This window comes from Neocloeon triangulifer, unplaced genomic scaffold, assembly GCF_031216515.1.
Source record: "Neocloeon triangulifer isolate White Clay Creek 2 clone unplaced genomic scaffold, ASM3121651v1 ptg000005l, whole genome shotgun sequence".
Taxonomy (NCBI): Eukaryota; Metazoa; Arthropoda; class Insecta; order Ephemeroptera; family Baetidae; genus Neocloeon; species Neocloeon triangulifer.
The window spans coordinates 691,743-710,179 of NW_026775548.1; the positions used below are offsets into that span (position 1 = coordinate 691,743).

An 18,437-nucleotide genomic window follows, 5' to 3' on the forward strand; every position below is an offset into this window, starting at 1 on the left:
TGCCTGTCGCGATTCTACTTGTGATCAATTTTTGCGCACGTAAAATACGTCCTCGCGGAATTTCCCGTTTTTACTGTTTCAAATGCAAACAACAATTTTTCCTCTGAACTCCGCACGACCTTAATGGCTTTTCTAATTATTTTTTTAGCTCCGTTTTTATTCAAAATTTTACTCTGAATTTTTTATTTTTTATTATTCTTAAAATATATTCACAGTTTTTATTATTATTATGTAATATGTTCTGAATAATTATGTGCTGACGTACATTCTCAATTTTCACAGCAATTATAACGCGGAAATACCTTTGAATTCTCGAACGAACAATGGTCGCGGGGTGTCCCCAACATCCACTTCGTACATTACACGGTATTGGAAAATATGGGAAAATCTGCAGGAAATAAAGCGAATCAAAATGCATTCTCCAGTTTCAAAACTATATTGGTTCTTTTTTATTTTGTGATTGATGAGAAGGACGCAAACTAATTCATTAGAGCCAAAAGAATACACACCAATAAAAATTATTAAGGAAATACAGTTTTCTTGACAAATTTTTAAGATATTTTATTTTATTATTTATCATATCAAATTTATATTATTTTTTGTTTAAATAACAAATATTATATGCTTGTTTCAAAAGTAAAGTTGAAATATTTCTTCTTGCGCTTTGTATAGGAAACTAGAAGTTTTTGCAAAGAAACGTCACCATTACAAGGAGCAGTGACAAATCGACAAAGAAAATACAAGCTCTGGAAACAAATTTGCTTATTCTCGTAGATATAAAATCGCAACTCTTATATTTGGGAATCGTATTCATTAACGTTACAGCTAAAAAGATGAGAGCTTTTTCAAGCAAATCAAATATCTTTGTGTATTTGAGGAAAACAAAAAAAATTAACAAAATCTCAGAATGAATTAAATATATATCATATAATAATTAAAAACAGTTAGAGCTGCTGCCATAATGAGAAGTGGATTGAAGGCGAAATCTGCAGAGATATAGATCGTAAAGTAAGAAGCAAAACTGATTATTTTTTTAAAAATTATATAAAAAATTTTTAATTCAATAATTTTTTTTCAATATTATAAAATCGAGTTTTAACAACAAATGTTGAATTAGATGTGTGCACTGAATGTATGATTAATTTTTCAATTTATTTTCTGTCCATTTTGGTGGCGCCATAAAAAAGCCATGAACATTTTGTGCATGTGATGCGGAAGAGCGAGTGTCCATGCGATTTGTGTTCATAATCATGATTGTGCATGAAATTTTTTCTATTTTTAGAAGGCGCGACTGGATAAGGGTGGAGCGGGTGAAGAGGAAACATTGCCTGTTCGGTGGGAATGTTCAGACTTGACGGCGCAGAGCAGGAAAATACACGATTGTACATGCAGGTTTTGGTTTATTCTTCTCCTTTGTCTTTGTCTCGCGCAGACGCAGACGAGCCAACGAGCGAACGAAGGAAGAACGAGTTGTTGAACGAGTTCGCACATGCAAAAGAGAAGAGCCGAGTCAGACGAGGCGAGACAGAAAGTGCCAGACTTAACTGGAGACCAGTGCGAATTAGTGGAGAAATTGAGCTTCGCTGATCCCGCGTCGCGCATTTCCTGTGCCGACTGCCGACTTGCAATTCGGCATCGGTTTTCTGCCACCGCGTGCTCAATTCAAGCTTACCGTATTTTCCGAAAGGTAAAAAAAGAGTCCGCAGTCCATCTTAATAATCCATCTCCATCTTTTGCATGAGAAATTTCATGTCGAGCTAAATTCTCTATATTTCGTTTTTCTAGAAGTGCAAAGATGAATCAAGTGGAAAAGATTGACATCTGCAGGAAAATCTACCACGAACCGCACAAGCATGAGCCGCCGCTTTCGCTGCTCAACAAAGTCTGCCCGTTTTTCTGCTTCAAGGAAAATCATGAACCAGGCAAGATCGTCCTCAGATTTCACTCCTTAGGCTGGGCACACATCAGGTGCAACAATTTAAAGGTGCGTAAATTGTCCGATTTTTGCATCACTCTGAATTAATAATGATTTTTCAAAAGAAAACTAATGCGCATGTTTATTTTTCAAATTCTAGTGCATCTACCGTCCTTTCTTTGTTAAAAATCCCATGAATCTGATAAAAATCTTCGACTCTTATTCAGGCAACGATGAGCTGCAGAAGAAAGGTATAATTTCACGTCCAATTTTTTTTATACATCATCATAATAATATTATTTAAAAATTATACAATTGCAGCAGTTGCCGAGTTCAAAAAGTGGATGGAGAAGGAAAAGGCCCTGGTGAATGAAAAAGACTTTGCAGAGGCGATGGCTGCTGATGACTTGAACCAGCGTGCCTTGCTCTATGAAGAATCAGATGTAAATTAATTACTTTAATTTGATTTTGTGCAAATAAAAGTACATTATTATTCTTTTTCTGACAGGATGCAGGAGTGGCTGGCCAGCCTCTTGATGCCAAAACTATGGAAATGGTGGAGGAACAGGAAATTAGGCTTGCGGAGGAATTGCTGCGCCGTTGCTTTGAGCCAGAGCAGGAGTCTTCATTTGATAGTGAGGGCACTCCCAGGAAGAGAAGGTGAAATCAAACCTAAATTCCAGTCACAGTTTTAATTTTTTTCATCAGGAGGAGGAGGACCAAGCTGGAAATGATGCTGGAAAGGCAGAGTCAGGGAGGCGCGACAATGCAGCCTTCCAAATTTAGCAATTACTCAGATTTAGCCAAGAGGCCACGTGGACGTCCCAAGGGATTTTCGCCCAAGAAAGCTCGAGCTGAAGAGAGGGCTTTGACTGAAGAGCCAGTCAAGCTGGTTTATTTTGGTTCCAAGAGCAATGCCAAAGTCAACTTTTACTCAGCCAAGCCAGCCAAGCAAAGGAAATTTTCCTGGAAAACTGCTGCCCTGAGTTTGTTTGGGACAAGGTTTGATTCGTATCAAAATTAAAACTTTATGGCTAAATGCATTTCATGTTCATAGTCAAGATCCTGCTCACAAGAAAGCCAAGGTTTTGGTAATCAAAGCTTTGCTCCTATTGCTGGGTAAACAACGACCCACCCTCAAGAAGAAGGCCAAAATTCCTCAGATCACTCGTAAATTATCAGGTCTTAATCCCAGTTCACTGTAAATAAAATTTAAATTTTCAGACACGTCAATCAGAGCTAGGAAGGCTATCATGCCAGCAAAGGAAAAGAGGGGTGTGAAGAATGGAACCAGCAAATCAACTAAGAAAAGCTCCAAGGCTGCCCCTTCCAAACCCATCAGTAGAAAAGCCCTTGCCAAGAATAAGGAAATTCCCCTGAAAGATTTGCAGAGCGACCCACAGAGTCATCCTGAGCCACTCGCTGGAGCCCTCGAAAGAAAGGGCGAGGAAGCTCCTCAGATAGATGTTCGTCCACAGGAATCACCTGCCAAAGGTGACACTGAAACCTCCAGCTTGAATCCTCAGACCGAGAAAATCCATACAAACTTGAGTTCCACAGTTCTCGACTTTTCCAGCAGTTTTCCATTCTAACATTAGCAATCTTACAATAAATAGCAGAAATTTTTAAATTATTTGAAATTCCAACTTAAAAAAATATCAGTATTCCAACAATTGTTTTTAAACAAGATCATTGGGCTGATTGATTTTGTATTTTAAAAGCTATATTAATGGAACTAAAAATATAATATTTTTAAGAGAGGATTCAAATATATCGTGCGCAAATTAACGTAGCTGTTTTTTACAGTATTTATTGTATTCATGATTCAAATTCCTTAGTTAAATGCTTGCTGATGTCAAATTTAACCGAATATTTACTTGGGTTAATTACACGATGAATATCTTATAAAAATTAAAATTTTCAGACAAGCCAGACACTAGAGCTAAGAAGGCAATCGTGCCAGCAACAAAGGAAGAGAGGAGTGTGAAGGGATCCAGTAAATCAATTAAGAAATGCTCCCAGAAGAAGAACAGCAGCTCCAAGGCTGCCCCTTCCAAACCCATCAATGAAAAAGGTGCTAAGAAGAACATTCCCCTCAAGGATTTGAAGAGCGAGCTAGGACAAAGCAAGCCACAGACTTGCCCTGAGCCACTCCCTTCAGCCCTCAAAAGAAAGGCTCCTCAGAAGATGGATCTTCAGGAAGCACCTGCCAAAAGTGACCCTCCAACCCCTCCAGCTCGAGTCCTAAGGCCGAGAAAATCCATGATGGTTTAAGAGTTCTTTACTTACTTTTTATTCTAACAATGTTTTTTCAATCGGCTTATATTAAATAGCAGAGGTTCTTTAAATGATTTAAAATTCCAATATCAGTACTAAAAAAGAGACCTTAATTGGGCTGTTCTATTCTTATAAGCCAATTGAACTGAGAAAATTAATTTGCAAAAGTGGATGATTAAAGTAGTTTAAATTAACATTCAGTATTTTTTCAATCCATGATTCGGATTCCTGGGCAAAATGCTGGCTGGCTGAAGTTAAATTACGCTGAATTTTTTTCAGTCCTCTGGATTAATTAAGATGAAAATCCTATTAATAAGAATAATTTTTAACAATACAATGAAATATATTTTCATTCAAAATAATACCCTCAATGATTAGTCAAAATGAATAAGTAAGACAAAACTTATTTTGTCGACCGAAGGGCTCATTGCGGCAGATGAGGTGTCTTTCTGACCCTGGAAGATTTGGCAGAATTCTTTGGCTTGTGGTGGTTCCGTTTTGTCCTAGTTTGAAATAGAACATTAAATAAATAACAATTCATAAATTATAATTTGTTTGGCAACAATTTTTACAGAAATCCTTATCCCTCGTCAGCATCATTATTTGCATATTATTAATTTATTTATTGATTCTGTCAAATTATTTTTTATTTTGAAATAGTTATTGTACAAAAACAAGGATTTAAAACAAGTCAGGAAATATGTTCCTAAGATAAACTTGTTGAACGTAACTAATAACAACTCTGCTGTCCGCAATGTTTTGCCGCGCTTTGAGATTGAAAAGCTGCGAGTGCGAGGAGGTTTCGCTTATTTTGCTAGGAGGTTTCAAACGCGTTTTTTTTTTAGAAGCCGCCCTGCCGAAACCTGGCACGCGAAGAAACAATTGGTTTGGAACAATTTGCCGGTGTTTGCCTCGTGCCCACGCCAAAGTGAGAAGACTTGGACGAACTGGAAAGCTTTGTCGGGTTCGGCCGTTTGTCACGCTGCTAATCGGCGAACCGCGATTGCCCGTCAAGAAGTGTGACTTGGCTCACCATGGGTAATTATCGGAGTCACCCGGCGACCGAGATCGAAAGTGAACAGGGCGAAGGCGCCTTCTACAAATTCGCGGCGGCGTCCATGCAGGGCTGGAGGATCAACCAAGAGGTGAGAACGAAATGATCCTTTTTGTCCGAGATTTCACCCCCCGAGAAGAGAATTACCCTTCCGCCTTAATTTGCATAATTTACCAGTGTAATTATTTTGAAGCTATATAAACGTGAACATTGACATTTCAGGACGCCCACGCCTGTCTGCCGAATTTCGATCAAGACAAGGACATTTCTCTGTTCGCCGTTTTCGACGGCCACGGAGGCTTCGAGGTCGCCAAATACTGCGCCGAAAACTTGCCCGAACACATCAAGAATGACCTCTCGTACAAGCATGGCGACTTCAAAGAGGCCCTCGAGGAGGCCTTCATGTCCTTCGACAAGTCCCTCAGAACCCCGGAAGTCATCAAGAAACTCAAGGACATCATGAACATGTCCACGGGCGACGCCGCCAACGGTTGGATATTATTGAATATAATTAAAATCAAATTCCCAAACAAAAAACCTTTCCAGACTCTGATTTTGAACCTGAAGATGTCAATGGTCTCCTCGAAGAGGCCTGCACTCCTTTGGAAAAGGTCCTGCAGAAGTACATGAAGGACAAATTGAAAGGTGATACTTCGGGGTTTTGTTCAATTGATCTGAAAAATATTGATTCTCTTGTTAATTTTCAGATGATGCAGGAAAAGTGAATGGCAGTGCAGAGAATAAAGAGGCGGAAGAGAATGGAGGGGAAGGAGGTAGTTCCTCAGGAGCTGGAGGTTCATCCGGTGTGGCCGAACCTGCAAGTGCGGGTGGCAGTGGAGGATCTCCTGGAAGACCTGGCGTGAGTTTTTTTTTAAACTCTAAAATAGAGCCATTAATTGCAAAGAGTGTCATTTGCAGAGGGGAGAAAGAAAGAAGAGCTCACCCAAGGAAAAGGGGTCCAAAGAAGAGAAGTAGGGAAATGTCGTGTTTAAATAACGCGATTTTATTAACCTTTGAAATTTCAGGGAATCAACTGATGAAAGTAGTGAGGAGGACGATGACGAAACTTTCGACAGTGAAGACGAGGAAGGTACGTCAGGGTCCGAGGAAAGCGGAGGTGAATCTGGCACAGACGAGGATGATGAGGAGGGTGATGACGAGGAAGACATGGAAAATGAAACTCCAGGGCACATGTGGCTGATGCGTTATCTGAAAAGGAAGAGAATGGCCGAAGAACTTAGTTCCGACGAGGAAGGAGAGGAAGGTGCACCTCCGAAGAAAAGGAAGCCAGTCCTCACCGGGCTCAATAGCACTGTGAGTTCAAATTTGTGCTTTCAAGAATCAGATGATTTACAAATTTTACCAATAATTAAAATCAATTGCAGAACATTCACTTAAAATTAATTATCAAGTTAAAAATCACTGCTTTTCAATTAATGTTAGATAATTACAATTAGTTTTTTAACCGTCCATGCTTAATTTATCTGATTTTATTTTCAGCCTGGCATTGAGTCTGGAACGACTGCTGTTGTTGCCTTGCTGGCCAAAGACAAAGTTACCGTGGCCAACATCGGTGATTCGAGGGCCATTCTGGGTCGTGTGGTGAAAGGAGAAGACGGGGTCACCAAAGTAATAGCCGTCGAACTGAGCAAGGACCACAAACCTGAGCTGCCCGAGGAGAAGGAGCGCATCGAAAATGCTGGAGGTGAGGTGGACGACGACGGACGGGTCGACGGAGGCCTCAACCTCTCGAGGGCCTTTGGAGATTTTGTTTTCAAGGCCAACAAGGAGCTGCCTGCTGAGAAACAAGAAGTCATTGCTTTTCCTGACATAATTACTCAAGAAATTTCTTCTGGAGACAAAGAAGAAGGTTTGTTTTTGTGCCAGAATTTCCACATTTAAATTGATTCTAATTTTTTTTTCATATATAATAAATTTTAGACAAGTTCCTTTTTGTGGCGTGTGATGGAATTTGGAACGACATGACCTCTGACGAAGTGGCAAACTTTGTCTGGGACCGTCTTTCTTTGGATGTTTCTCTGAATGACATCCTTGAGCAGGTGCGATTGCTGCTCATCCTGGCTAGGAATTTGTTATTAAATTTTATTATTTCAGATGTTCAAAGAAATCCTTGCTCCGAATTTGAGTGGCGACGGCACAGGTTGTGACAACATGACCGCCGTCCTGGTGCAGTTCAACAAAGACAAACCCAAGGACAATCAAGTTGAAGCTCCGAAGGAGGGAGGAAGTGCCGCCGCTTTGGACATTAGTGATAAAAAATCCCAAGATGCAACTGTTTAAAAACGCTTACCAAAGTTAGCAGTGGAAAAGCTCCTTTCAAAGCAGATCAATTAATTTAGTTTGCGCCTGTAGAAAAACCATGCGCGTTCAGCAACTCATTATAAGTCTTCACTTTAAACTCACGAATGTACCAACTGTGGTATTATTTTTGTACCAAGTCCTTATATTTTGATGCTCGAGATATAAACACTTTAATGAAATTTATGCCATTCGTTTAGATGCTAATAATAAAAATTTAAAACCAAAATAGAATTTTTCTTTGGGTTGTTTTATGTTCTAAGGAGTAAAATGGAGGAAATCGTAGTAAATTTTACAATTTTTATTTTATTGAAAAGTTAAAACTATAATTCTATAAATTGCCCTGCAACATTTCCACTATTTGGCTTTGAAAAATGCAATGCACTGGCTTTTTAGTTCCATACACTAAAAAAATGCATAAATTTTTGTTTCGTACAACCTCGAAATTAAAATGCATTCGTCTGCAGCCTCATATAATAGAGCTTCAGCAGCGTAAACTGTACAAGAAAATCTAAAGTCGGATCAAATTTATCTTCCCAGTTGATCTTTGACATAAATTTGAGACAAATAAATACTATAGACGACGGCGCTTAGATCAAGAAATGTTGATGACTAGAGCTTAGGTAACGAAACACGCTTGGTAGTGACATTTATCCACCTCTAGTATCTCTGTTTCTCGATCTGGCCGAGCTCGGGGGGTGTGAGGAACTTGCTGGGGGTGGTTTCGGCGGCGGCCGCGTCGTCCTTGGAGACTTGTCTGTGGCGGATCATGGACGAGCGCACGATCATGCTCGAGCGGAACGTCTCGCCTCTGATGGAGGCGCGCATCGACGCCCGCGCCGAAGACCTGCCCGCGTCCGCCCTGTAGAAGGTGCTGCGACCGACCTCAGTCGACGAGTTGACCTCGTCCGAGTACGTCTTGTTGCCGCAGCACGGGAACTCGAGGAACTTCTGGTCCTTGCCGAACTCCTCGCCGTCCTGCAGGGTCAGCGGCAATTCGTGGTTCAGCGTCTCGGGCAGGAAGAGCGCCAGGCAGCCGCCCAGGATGGACAAACCGCCCAGCACCAGGAAGGGCAGCGTCGCGCTCAGGGTACCCTGAAATTGCGTTTACAAAATTCTCTTATTTGAGAAAAAAGTGAAAGATCAATGAACATTTTTAGAGGTTTAATTTAATTTTGCCATAATTTGATTTGTTCAGTGAAATCCAAAAATTCAATACCTCCAAATTAGTTAAAGTAATCAAAATCATCTCCAATATTAATTGGGCCGATTTTAATTTAGGATAAAAAATCCATTCTCCTTGAAATATTTTAAAACTTAATTACCAGGTAAACGATGAAGGGGGACATAATGCTGGCAACGTAGCCCATGATGTGGATCAGGGCGACGCCCTGAGCTCGGACAACCGTGGGCAGAAGCTCGGCTGCGTATTGCAGACCAATGTTATAGGCAATGTTGACGCTGAAGCGGCCCATGATGGCCAAAGCAGCAGAGGCAGCTCCTGAAATTAAAAAGAAAATCAAAATTAAAACTGCAGGATCAAAAAGTGCGCAGATATTAGAAAATTTTGTATGCAGGTGTCTCAAGTCATTGAGCATAAAAGTATAAATTTTAAAGTCAAAATTTACCTTATTTTGCTTAATTATTTTAGGATTAAGTTTGATTTAAAATATTATCTTAAAGTATTTGAAAAATTACGTTTTTGAGATTTGATTGAAATGACACAAACCTTGCGGGACCATGGTGGAGAGCAGGCTGAAGATTCCGCTGACGATGAGGGTGCCGCAAGCGAGCCAGCGGCGGCCCCAGCGGTCCAAGAACAAAATCAGCAGAGTGTCGGCCGGGAACTCGGTGGAGCATGCGATGGTGAAGGTGACAAAAACGTTGAGGCCGAGGGCGCCCACGCTTCGCACGTGGCCGTCATACACCAGCGATACTATCATCCTGCGTGACAACGAAAATTTAATCACTGCAAATGTGAGAGGAGAAAAAAACAAATAATTACCAAATGGCAATCAACAGGAGGGTGATGCGTCTCATGCGCGGCGTTTTGAAAAGGTCGATCACCGAGTACGACTTGCCCTGGTCTTCCTCCTTTTGCGCTCTGACGCAAGAATCCTGCCACAAAATTTAATTGTTAAATAAATAAATATTTTGTTTTGTTGAAATAATGAGATTTCTTGCTCTGAATAAATTTTCATTGCTTCCGCGTTAAAATTGCTTTCTATTTTAGTCAAACAATGCTCACTTTGAAATCAATGTAGATCTGCGGGTCAACTTTCTTCTTGTTAATGCGCTCGAATTTCTTCATGATCTTGATGGCGCGGTCGATCTTTCCTTGCGACACGAGCCACCTGCACAATTATATTATAAATCGAAGTAAAAGTTGAAATTAATTTCAATCGTACCTGGCACTTTCGGGAACAATCCAGGGGGTGAGAACCGCGAGCAGCAGAGGCATCGACGTGGCCACGCAGAAGAGCTTCCAGTCGGCGATGAAATAGGCCATCCAAGGCAACATGACCGTGCCGAGGGTGAAGTAGATGGCGATGGACATGTTGGCAACGAATGTTCTCCAACTGGGTCCCACATATTCCAAAACTGAACACAAAATATTTGTTTCAATTAAAGTTTTCTCAAATCATATAAATTCATAGCATGTTTTTTTCTATATAAATTAAATGTAATTGGCGCCAAGAAAACTAGGGCACGGTTTTCATTTTTCATTATAATCCCGCACCTTTCAAGGGCAATTCTAACTGCGCACGGCATGTCACTTAACGCTTTTCATTATTAATAAAATAAATTAGAATTCTTTCACTGCGACAATCAAGAGCAGTTTATGCAAACGGCCGTCATGAATTACGAGTGCGTTAGTTGAAATTAATAAAAAAAATAAATATAAATGTAAGAAGCTATTACTTTTGATCAAGGTGACTGGCAGACTTGTCTGGATCGAAAAACGACAGATGTTGAAAAGTGGCGACAGAAAAGCAATAATATTCTAATAGTAGAGACCTTCATTAGGTTTTGCTAATTTATTTCCTCAATTAATCGATTACAATAAATGGAGTGGGCATCAAAATACGTTAACAGATCAATAATGCACTTTAATTCTCATTGTCAGTTCTAAATTTAATGCAAAGAAATCGATTGGCCAAATAAAGACTCGAGATTGCTTCCCCATTTGGGCAGTGCGCGCGTTCAGAGAATAGGTTACGATGTCGAAGAAAAGGCTGCAAGGTCTCGCAGTGTTTCTGTTCTACCTGAAAGTGCATCTGATTCTGCCCTACAATTGCATCACGAGTAAAAAACTCGTGCTCGACAAACGCAATGTGCTCTTGAACGCAATTGTGCTCGGCTTCATCTGCGTCGGCTACATTCAATACATTCTGGCCAGTTTGTCCAGATACTTAGATTTGCTGACCGACGAGTCGCAAGAAGTCGAGCGGTGGGAAAAAATCAAGAGCTACACTTTGATGACGCTGGCGAAAATCGTGTGCGGCGTCTTCGCGCTCGCGGTCATTCCGTTCAGTGGAAAAACGACCGAAATAGTCGAAACGGTCATGACGAGACTTTTCCGAGCGCAGGAGGAAATGGGCACGATCGCCGAAACTTTTAATGCGAGTCTAATCGTGGCCATTTTCATCACTTTCAAACTTCCCTTCGTCGTCATGTTCGTCGTCACCTTGGCCAACGACACGAGCCGACAAATTAGTTTCCACTTTTTGATTCATCTAGTGCAGGAGGCAACGGTGCACATGCTGGTTTTTTTCAACGTGCAAATTTCAAGCAGACTCGACACTCTCTTGGTATAAATATTAAGATAAATAATTGGTTTACAAAAATTATTTTAAATTTTTAAGGAGGGAATTACTAAATTGAGGAACGCAGTGACTTTAGACAGGAAAGAAACGCTGAGAAAACTTTCCAGTGGATACGACCACATTTTCGCGGCCCACCAGCACTTGACAAACTCAACGAGGCCGATTATTTCCATTTGCTTTTTATTCGACGTCGTCCTATTGTTGAATTTAACAATAATGACTTATTACGTTAATAATCGAACTACCAAAGCGCCAGGTCTGGGAATATTTACTGGCTACGTCGCTTTTAAATTACTCTTGATGCTTTGGAGCTGCGATCGGTGCCAAAGACAAGTATTTTAATTATACGTATTTAAAGGATAAATATTATTATTAAAAAAAAATTAGTCTATTCAGGTTGCAAGTGAGATTTATCGACTGTATTCATCAAAGCACGTATTGGACGATTCAGTGGTAATTAATTTATTTCTAAATGAGATCAAAATTTAATTCAATTCTTCAAAAGGTGCTTAAGTTCTTGCATTCTGCAAAATCTAAATCGCCGTGGAAATATTCCCTTTACGGATTTTTGAGCCTTGATCTTCAAACCGCATTAATGGTGGGATATATTTATCGGAATTTAATTATAATTATGGGTGCTTTTTATTCACAGATTGCCGTGGCTATCGCAAATTATATGATAATTATTATTCAGCTACAATGATTTAAAATATTCGCTAAAATTTTATTATTTTTAAACTATTTTTTTAAAGCACCATCTTCTAATTGAGAAAAATTCTAAAGCAATTTAAATTATGAATAAAAATTTCTTGTAGTTTTTTCATGGATAAAATTAATTGTACTCACCAAGAATGTACATCATGGTGAAGCAGTTGTCGAAAGCCATTCCGACGAAGAATCTGCAAAGGGCGAATTCCCAGAAGGTGGACGTGAGCGGGGTGGCCATTCCGGCAGCAAAGCCGACCAGGTTGGTGCCGACGAGGGTCGGAATTCGGCCGTAGTGGTCGGCAATCCAGCCAAAGAGGAGACCGCCCGTGATGGCGCCGAGGAAGAAAATCGCCTGAGCCCACGTGGCCAAACTGTCGTTGTCGCAAACCCATCCAAACTGCAGCCAGAATAATCACAAATTTATTGCGGAAATAATACAAAATCACCCTGCCCAAATGTGAATATAGGCAACGTGCCAAGCACTCTGATCGAGCTGGTTGCCTAACGTTAAATTTTATTATTTTTATCTTGTAAATTTTGAGAAGGTTTTATTTCATTTTTCCAACTCAACTTTTTTTCTTTAATACAAATGATTAAAAAGAAAATATGTTTATCCAAATTCAATTAATATATCTAAGAAAAATATAATGCTAATCTAAAAAATAAACATCATCAAAATTAATTCGCAGAATGAACTTGAGTACAAAAATCAAGTGATTTGGAAGCAGGAAAGAGGAAATGAGGAAGTGGCGTTTGCAGGAAAATGACTGGACTGGCGTTTAATGCGATGAGCCGCGGGGTTCTCTCGTAATGTGAGTCATTAGCTGGGAAAGTCCGCGTGTACCTCGGAAGTTACGGTCGAGTAGGGAATCTCGGTGTAGTTGAATTCCCATCCGTACTGGCACTTTACAGTTGGCCACGACGGGTCAGCCATCGTGCGTCCCTCGAGCCGCATCCTCGTGAAGTTGACGTTGTACATGCGGCACATGTCGAATCCGTTCGGCGAACTCGTACTTGCGGGAATGGCCAAGCGAACTCTGTGGAACAAAAACATGAATAAATTTGATTAATAGTTTTTCTCATAAAAGATTCATTAATTGTAATTAATGTAAAAATTTAATTTATTTATTATCATGAAGATGATTAAATTGGTGGAAGAATTGATTTTAAAATTAAAAAAAAGAAAAAAATTCACTCTTCAGACTCTAGTTTTTTGAGAGAAGAAGGTGGAAAATTCTTTTTTTAATGATTTTTATAAATCAATTCTTTGAAGATGTAAATAAAATTATGGCTATTGTTTTTGCTCTAAAATTTGGTGCCTAAAATTGTGATTAAAGTTTTCCCATCCTTGGGGAAAATTTTAACTTTTTTGCCGAGATCACTGTTTTTTGCCAATAATTTCCTCGCCGGACCGCTTTGATCGAGATTCATTTTGCATCTGTGCGTGGCAATTTTGCGCTCGGCTGCACTTTGCAGCTACGTCGGTTCAAGGGCGAGAATACACGCACGGACAAATGGTTAATTATCTTCGAATATTCCCTTTCGCCCCGAGAGCGAAGCTAATGAGAAATCGCTGATAACGACTAGAAAGACCTTGGAACGAGCGGCGTTGATTTACAAACTGCAAATGGACTGCGAAAAACGATCACTTGACGTGAGAATTTTCAGAGTTATTTGCAAATTTCTCGCTCGGATTGTTTCCAATTGGTGTGATTTCTTTTTTGTAAACAAAAATTTATTAAATTTCTCATTAAAGTAAAAAATGTTTTCATTTTCTTAACAAATAAATCTTTTTTTTTTTTGCAAGAAATATCTCAAATTGTTAAATGGCTTTAAGTAGAGTTTAAAATATAGGGTTTTATTTCTTTCAGAGAATTAAGTCACTGCAACCGTTTTTTCAGGCACATTTTTAGTGTCGCGTCGCAAGGTCAACGAGTTTACTGAGCTATTCAGATGCAGAGCCGATCGACCGTGTTTATAATCCGCGGTGCCTAATAGGATTTCTGAGGAAATATTTGAATCTTATCCTTCCTAGGATCAGGTGTAAGGTACAATACATTCCGCTCACAAGCTTAAAAGAATCAACTTTTTTGTGGGTGCAACGAAAGTGAAATTCTGGCTTTAATTTTACCATTTAAGTAGACTCTGGTGAAAAATATTTTCATTTTCCATTTCCCTACAAAATTTTTATTTTTTTTATATTTGTAATAATTATTTATGTATTTTATGTTAATTTTTTTATGTCATCATTCAAAAAAATGAATGATTAAAAGTTAATTTACTATGTTGCTTGAGTGTCATTTTACAACTTTTTGTGATTGCGCGATTTCCATGAAGAGAAAGTAAATTCAAACTACTGTGTATACTTTTGTTTACATGTCCATCAATCTTAATATTGAGTAAGTTTTTAGCGCTAAGAGAAAATCCGCCACTTTCAAACCTTGGCTAAATGTTTGAGAAAAAAATTAAATTAATAAAAACCGCGCATTATGTAATAAATGCTTCCTTTTTTGCCTGCGACCGCGGAGGGCGTGTTGGAGACTTCAACGCTCGCAATTTCCTCCTGTCTCGAGTTGGTTTGGCCGCCTTTTATGCTTCATTAGTTGGCCGGAGTTGGCCGGACTTGTAATTTTCTTTTCAAATAAATATACTTTATTAAAAAAAAAAAAAAAAAAAATTAAGGGTTAATTTTTTGTCCCTTTCACGTGATTTTTAGTCACCGGCCTTGCGAATAACCAAAAATTGGAGACTTAAAAGCTGATAACATTGAATCTAAAAATGAGAGTGAATATATTGAAAGTCGATAATTAGCTCTTTTCCTGTCTCGCTCGTTTCCATTAACGAGCAAAAAACTCGTCTTAATAAAAATACCTGCCGTGATTCGAGGGGATTTTTTTGTTTTTCCCCCGATTTTCGTCTACGGCATTCAATGTTTCTCACTCTGCCGTGTCAAACTCGGCGTTGACACAATTTCGCATTATTAATTCAATGTGAATGCAGAGTGAGAAGGTCGAGCGTGTTTTATTATCTATTTGTTTTTTTTTTTTTATTATTTTTTTCTCAGACCGTGAACTTGAAACGATTCGCACTTGTCATCCAGGCGCCTTGTTTTTTTTTAAACAAAAAATTCATTACAACGTGTTTTAGAGCGTGACGAGGTGGATTATGAGAGAATTAGTCTCGCAGTTTTAACCACATTTTCACTTTCTCCGCAGACAAGATAGATTATTTCACGTGAGTTTGTGATTCAATTCGTGCGTGCACATTAAATCTTTTGAAATGCGATAAAACGCTTATATAATGCAATTTAAAAGCATTCGATCAACTTGTTACGCAATTCAAAGGAGGAATTTATTTCTCCGCTAATTAATTAACGAAATTATTGTGTATCATTTCCTTGTCCGGAAGCAATAAAATTAAAATCTTTCCAATTAGGATGAACAAAAAAATTAATTGCGATAAAAAAATGTGCAAGGTCAGTTGCTCAAGTCACGACAATCGGGCTAAAATTAAGTTTACCGCAGACAAAATTTTTATCGATCGTGATCACTTTGTCTTTTCACGTAATTATAAAACGGCCTTTCATTGAAAAAAATATCAAAGTAACAATTTATTCGCACTTTGCTGCGACTAATATGGAGAAAAACAGGTTTTTATTATAATTAAATGCAACAAGTTATATTTTTCTATCATGATTAAGATTCAATTAAATTGTAACCAGTGAGCAAAGGGAGTGTCTTGGATCGAATAGCGAAAGTGCAGCGTTCGATGCCAAATTAAATCAATTTTATGCATGCGCACTCTTTCGTAAATGCAGTTTATGCACCTTTGCCAACGCGATCTTGAGCGTTTTTTTTTCGCTCAAAGTCATGCACGGATCTAGCCGCGCTTGAGCAATTGTACAGTGAGTAGGGCACACATCGCAGCTTTATACTTTTCCTCTCATCCGGCCTCACGATTCAAGGTGTTTGCCAAGCTTTAATGTATCGCCGCAGCCACTTCACAAATTGCGAGATGCGAGAACGGAACTGAAAATCACTCGAGCGTAATAAGACCAATTTATTGTAATTTTTAATGATTTCATTTAGCAATAATAAGGCCCGAATATTCTACTTGCACTAAAAGTTCTTAATGTGATATATAAAATCCATTGTCGATCTCAATCTTGAGTTCATAAAGTAATGTTAAATGTAAAATTACTTTTGCATAATCAAATTGAACAACTAGTCAAGTACGATTTTTATATATTATGAATTTAAAGAAATCTTGATTTATTTTTTATGCATCTTGGAAATGGTAAAATTAATCGTCAACTGATATTTAATTCTGCAGATACGTATTTTTGAACCAGAGTTTTATTTTAGATCTCAATGAACCTCAATTTTCGTTGACAAAACCAGAAAGGAAGTGGCTTTTGTGGTATTGGGATTGACCATACCGCGCACTTCTTCCTGTTTTTTTTTTCTTACATAATTTGGTGTGAAAAACTAGGTTTCTTAAGAAGGGATTCCCTTATGTAGTCCTTAACTTTTCAATTAAACGAAAAATTAAACATGAGAGCAAGTTTATTGCGGAGACAATGGCAAATATTGGAGTTTCTTTGTTCAAGGCTCGTCGCGCCATTCAAGCGTGCAAATATGTAAAGTAGCCGCCGCGAGTGCGTATTTCATGTTTTCCTCTGCAATTGCTCTTTGTCGATTGTGCTCTTTTATACATGAGAGCGGCAGGTTAGTGACACACACACGATCACGTTAATGAATAAAAGAAGGGGATTTTATTGTCTCGCGGTTACTGGTTTTTCCTGCAGATGTTCAGACTTCGAGGAATATTTTAGTTGAGGGTTTTTTTTAAGTAAACAAAATAGTTCTCATTTTTACCCTTAGTTGGAAACTTACTTTCTGATAAAAAGTGCTTGACGTTTCCTTTAGAGCAAAAAAGGAGATAAAAAATTATCTTAGAAAAAGTAAAAGAAAAAAATTTTTAACAAGGGGAAAACAATAGTTATTTTTGGTTTGCTTTTTCCATCAAAATGAGAATGTTTCAAATTATTTCAGAACTTCTTATTGGTTTAGTTAAATCAACACTTAAAAAATGGAACAAATTTTGCAAATTTAACACCATATTGTTGTAAAAAGAATAAGAAATCCTTCAATCACTTTCAATTTAATTTTTTTTTTAAATCTTTAACTTTTTATAATATTCGAACAATTATTTACACAAATTAAGTAATTTTAATTATTTATGCTATAATTTCTTTTTGATTTAGTTAACTTTTTCCACACACGACTAACCTTTCTTCGGGGGTGAGGAACTCGAGTCCTGGGATGTGGCACCAGTGGTCGGGGGTGAGTGTGATGAAGATCTGGCTGAAGTAGACGAACGCGACGAAAAACATGAACGGCGCCAGCAGCAGGAAGAGCAGCTTCTGGTAGCGCCCGAATTCGCCCAAATGGGGCAACACGTCGTCAAAGTCGACCGAGGCCGGCTCCGCCGCCACCGCCTCCGCCGTCTTGGGGGCGGCCTTTTGCTCTGTGGCCATCTTCGTGAGGTCAAGAAAAACGCACCACAGAACAAAATTAGTCTCGGAAAAATTGGTGTAACTCTCGGCGGGCGGCACACGCAGACTTGAAGAACCGCGAGCCCCGGCCGCAGCTTTTATATCTCGGAAAAGAGGGAATCGGCGGCGGCGGCGGTGGGGGCCGCACATGCGGCCCGCGCCACTCTTAAGGATTCTTCATCTCGCTCAATGAATTAACACGCACTGGTCCAGCAGCTCTCAGGGTTAGGCAAACGTTGGTATTATTTGATTTGTTGGTTATTTCAAATCAGTTTCAAATTTATAAAAAAAAGTCTTTTTTATTATGATTATTTTGATCAAATGGGAATTTTGCGGTTTCCCTTTCATTGGAGAAATCCACGGCAAGACGTATTTAAGGTGACGTCAGCAGGGATTCTCTTTCTCTATCCTTTCAGCACAAGGAAAGACCAAGATAAAATCCAATTGGACGCCAACCGGTTTTGGATTTTTAGAAAGAGTCAGTTGTAAAATATGCTGAGGCAAATATTTTAATCCAATATACGCACATGCATTTCAAGAATCCTTCACCATGAGACAATTCAGTTTTAAATTATATCTATTGACACAGGCAAAATCACTGATCACTGACGATACATCTCAAAAATTAAAGTTTTTGCAGTTAAATTTGATATATAATGAAAAGAATTAAGATTTTATACTACATTTTACACCATATATTTACAATGAGTAGACATTTTATAGAATTAACTACTAAATCTTCATATTTAATCTGATTATTACAAAACTGTTAAATATTAT

At 38.8% G+C, this 18,437-nt stretch overlaps 3 protein-coding genes across 4 annotated transcripts; 2 read left to right on the forward strand and 1 right to left on the reverse strand.

The window, feature by feature from the left end:
- Nucleotides 1–1,465: 1,465 nt before the first annotated feature.
- LOC132193824 (uncharacterized) lies at nucleotides 1,466–4,707 on the forward strand. 2 transcript variants are annotated; one of them, XM_059614734.1, is made up of 9 exons: nucleotides 1,466–1,687; nucleotides 1,786–1,984; nucleotides 2,076–2,166; nucleotides 2,237–2,358; nucleotides 2,424–2,575; nucleotides 2,624–2,917; nucleotides 2,973–3,085; nucleotides 3,140–3,235; nucleotides 3,966–4,707. In XM_059614734.1, the coding sequence occupies exons 2-9, from the start codon at nucleotides 1,796–1,798 to the stop codon at nucleotides 4,187–4,189; spliced, it is 1,281 nt and encodes a 426-aa protein (XP_059470717.1). In that variant the 5' UTR covers nucleotides 1,466–1,687; nucleotides 1,786–1,795; the 3' UTR covers nucleotides 4,190–4,707. The 2 variants fall into 2 exon arrangements, with proteins under 2 accessions (XP_059470717.1, XP_059470716.1); XM_059614733.1 differs by having other exon boundaries at nucleotides 3,140–3,409; nucleotides 3,840–4,706.
- A 322-nt stretch (nucleotides 4,708–5,029) lies between these two features.
- Nucleotides 5,030–7,799, forward strand: LOC132193785 (uncharacterized). Its single transcript, XM_059614671.1, has 9 exons — nucleotides 5,030–5,337; nucleotides 5,469–5,736; nucleotides 5,793–5,891; nucleotides 5,954–6,105; nucleotides 6,165–6,217; nucleotides 6,272–6,560; nucleotides 6,747–7,116; nucleotides 7,188–7,306; nucleotides 7,362–7,799. Exons 1-9 carry the CDS (start codon nucleotides 5,227–5,229, stop codon nucleotides 7,545–7,547), a joined length of 1,647 nt encoding a protein of 548 aa, XP_059470654.1. The 5' UTR covers nucleotides 5,030–5,226; the 3' UTR covers nucleotides 7,548–7,799.
- Nucleotides 7,800–7,845: 46 nt separating this feature from the next.
- LOC132193792 (organic cation transporter protein) lies at nucleotides 7,846–17,729 on the reverse strand. The gene is made up of 9 exons (XM_059614682.1): nucleotides 17,392–17,729; nucleotides 12,945–13,137; nucleotides 12,239–12,497; nucleotides 9,974–10,166; nucleotides 9,814–9,919; nucleotides 9,571–9,683; nucleotides 9,295–9,509; nucleotides 8,891–9,066; nucleotides 7,846–8,660 (listed from the first exon to the last, which is right to left on the reverse strand). Exons 1-9 carry the CDS (start codon nucleotides 17,637–17,639, stop codon nucleotides 8,226–8,228), a joined length of 1,938 nt encoding a protein of 645 aa, XP_059470665.1. The 5' UTR covers nucleotides 17,640–17,729; the 3' UTR covers nucleotides 7,846–8,225.
- Between the last annotated feature and the right edge of the window lie 708 nt (nucleotides 17,730–18,437).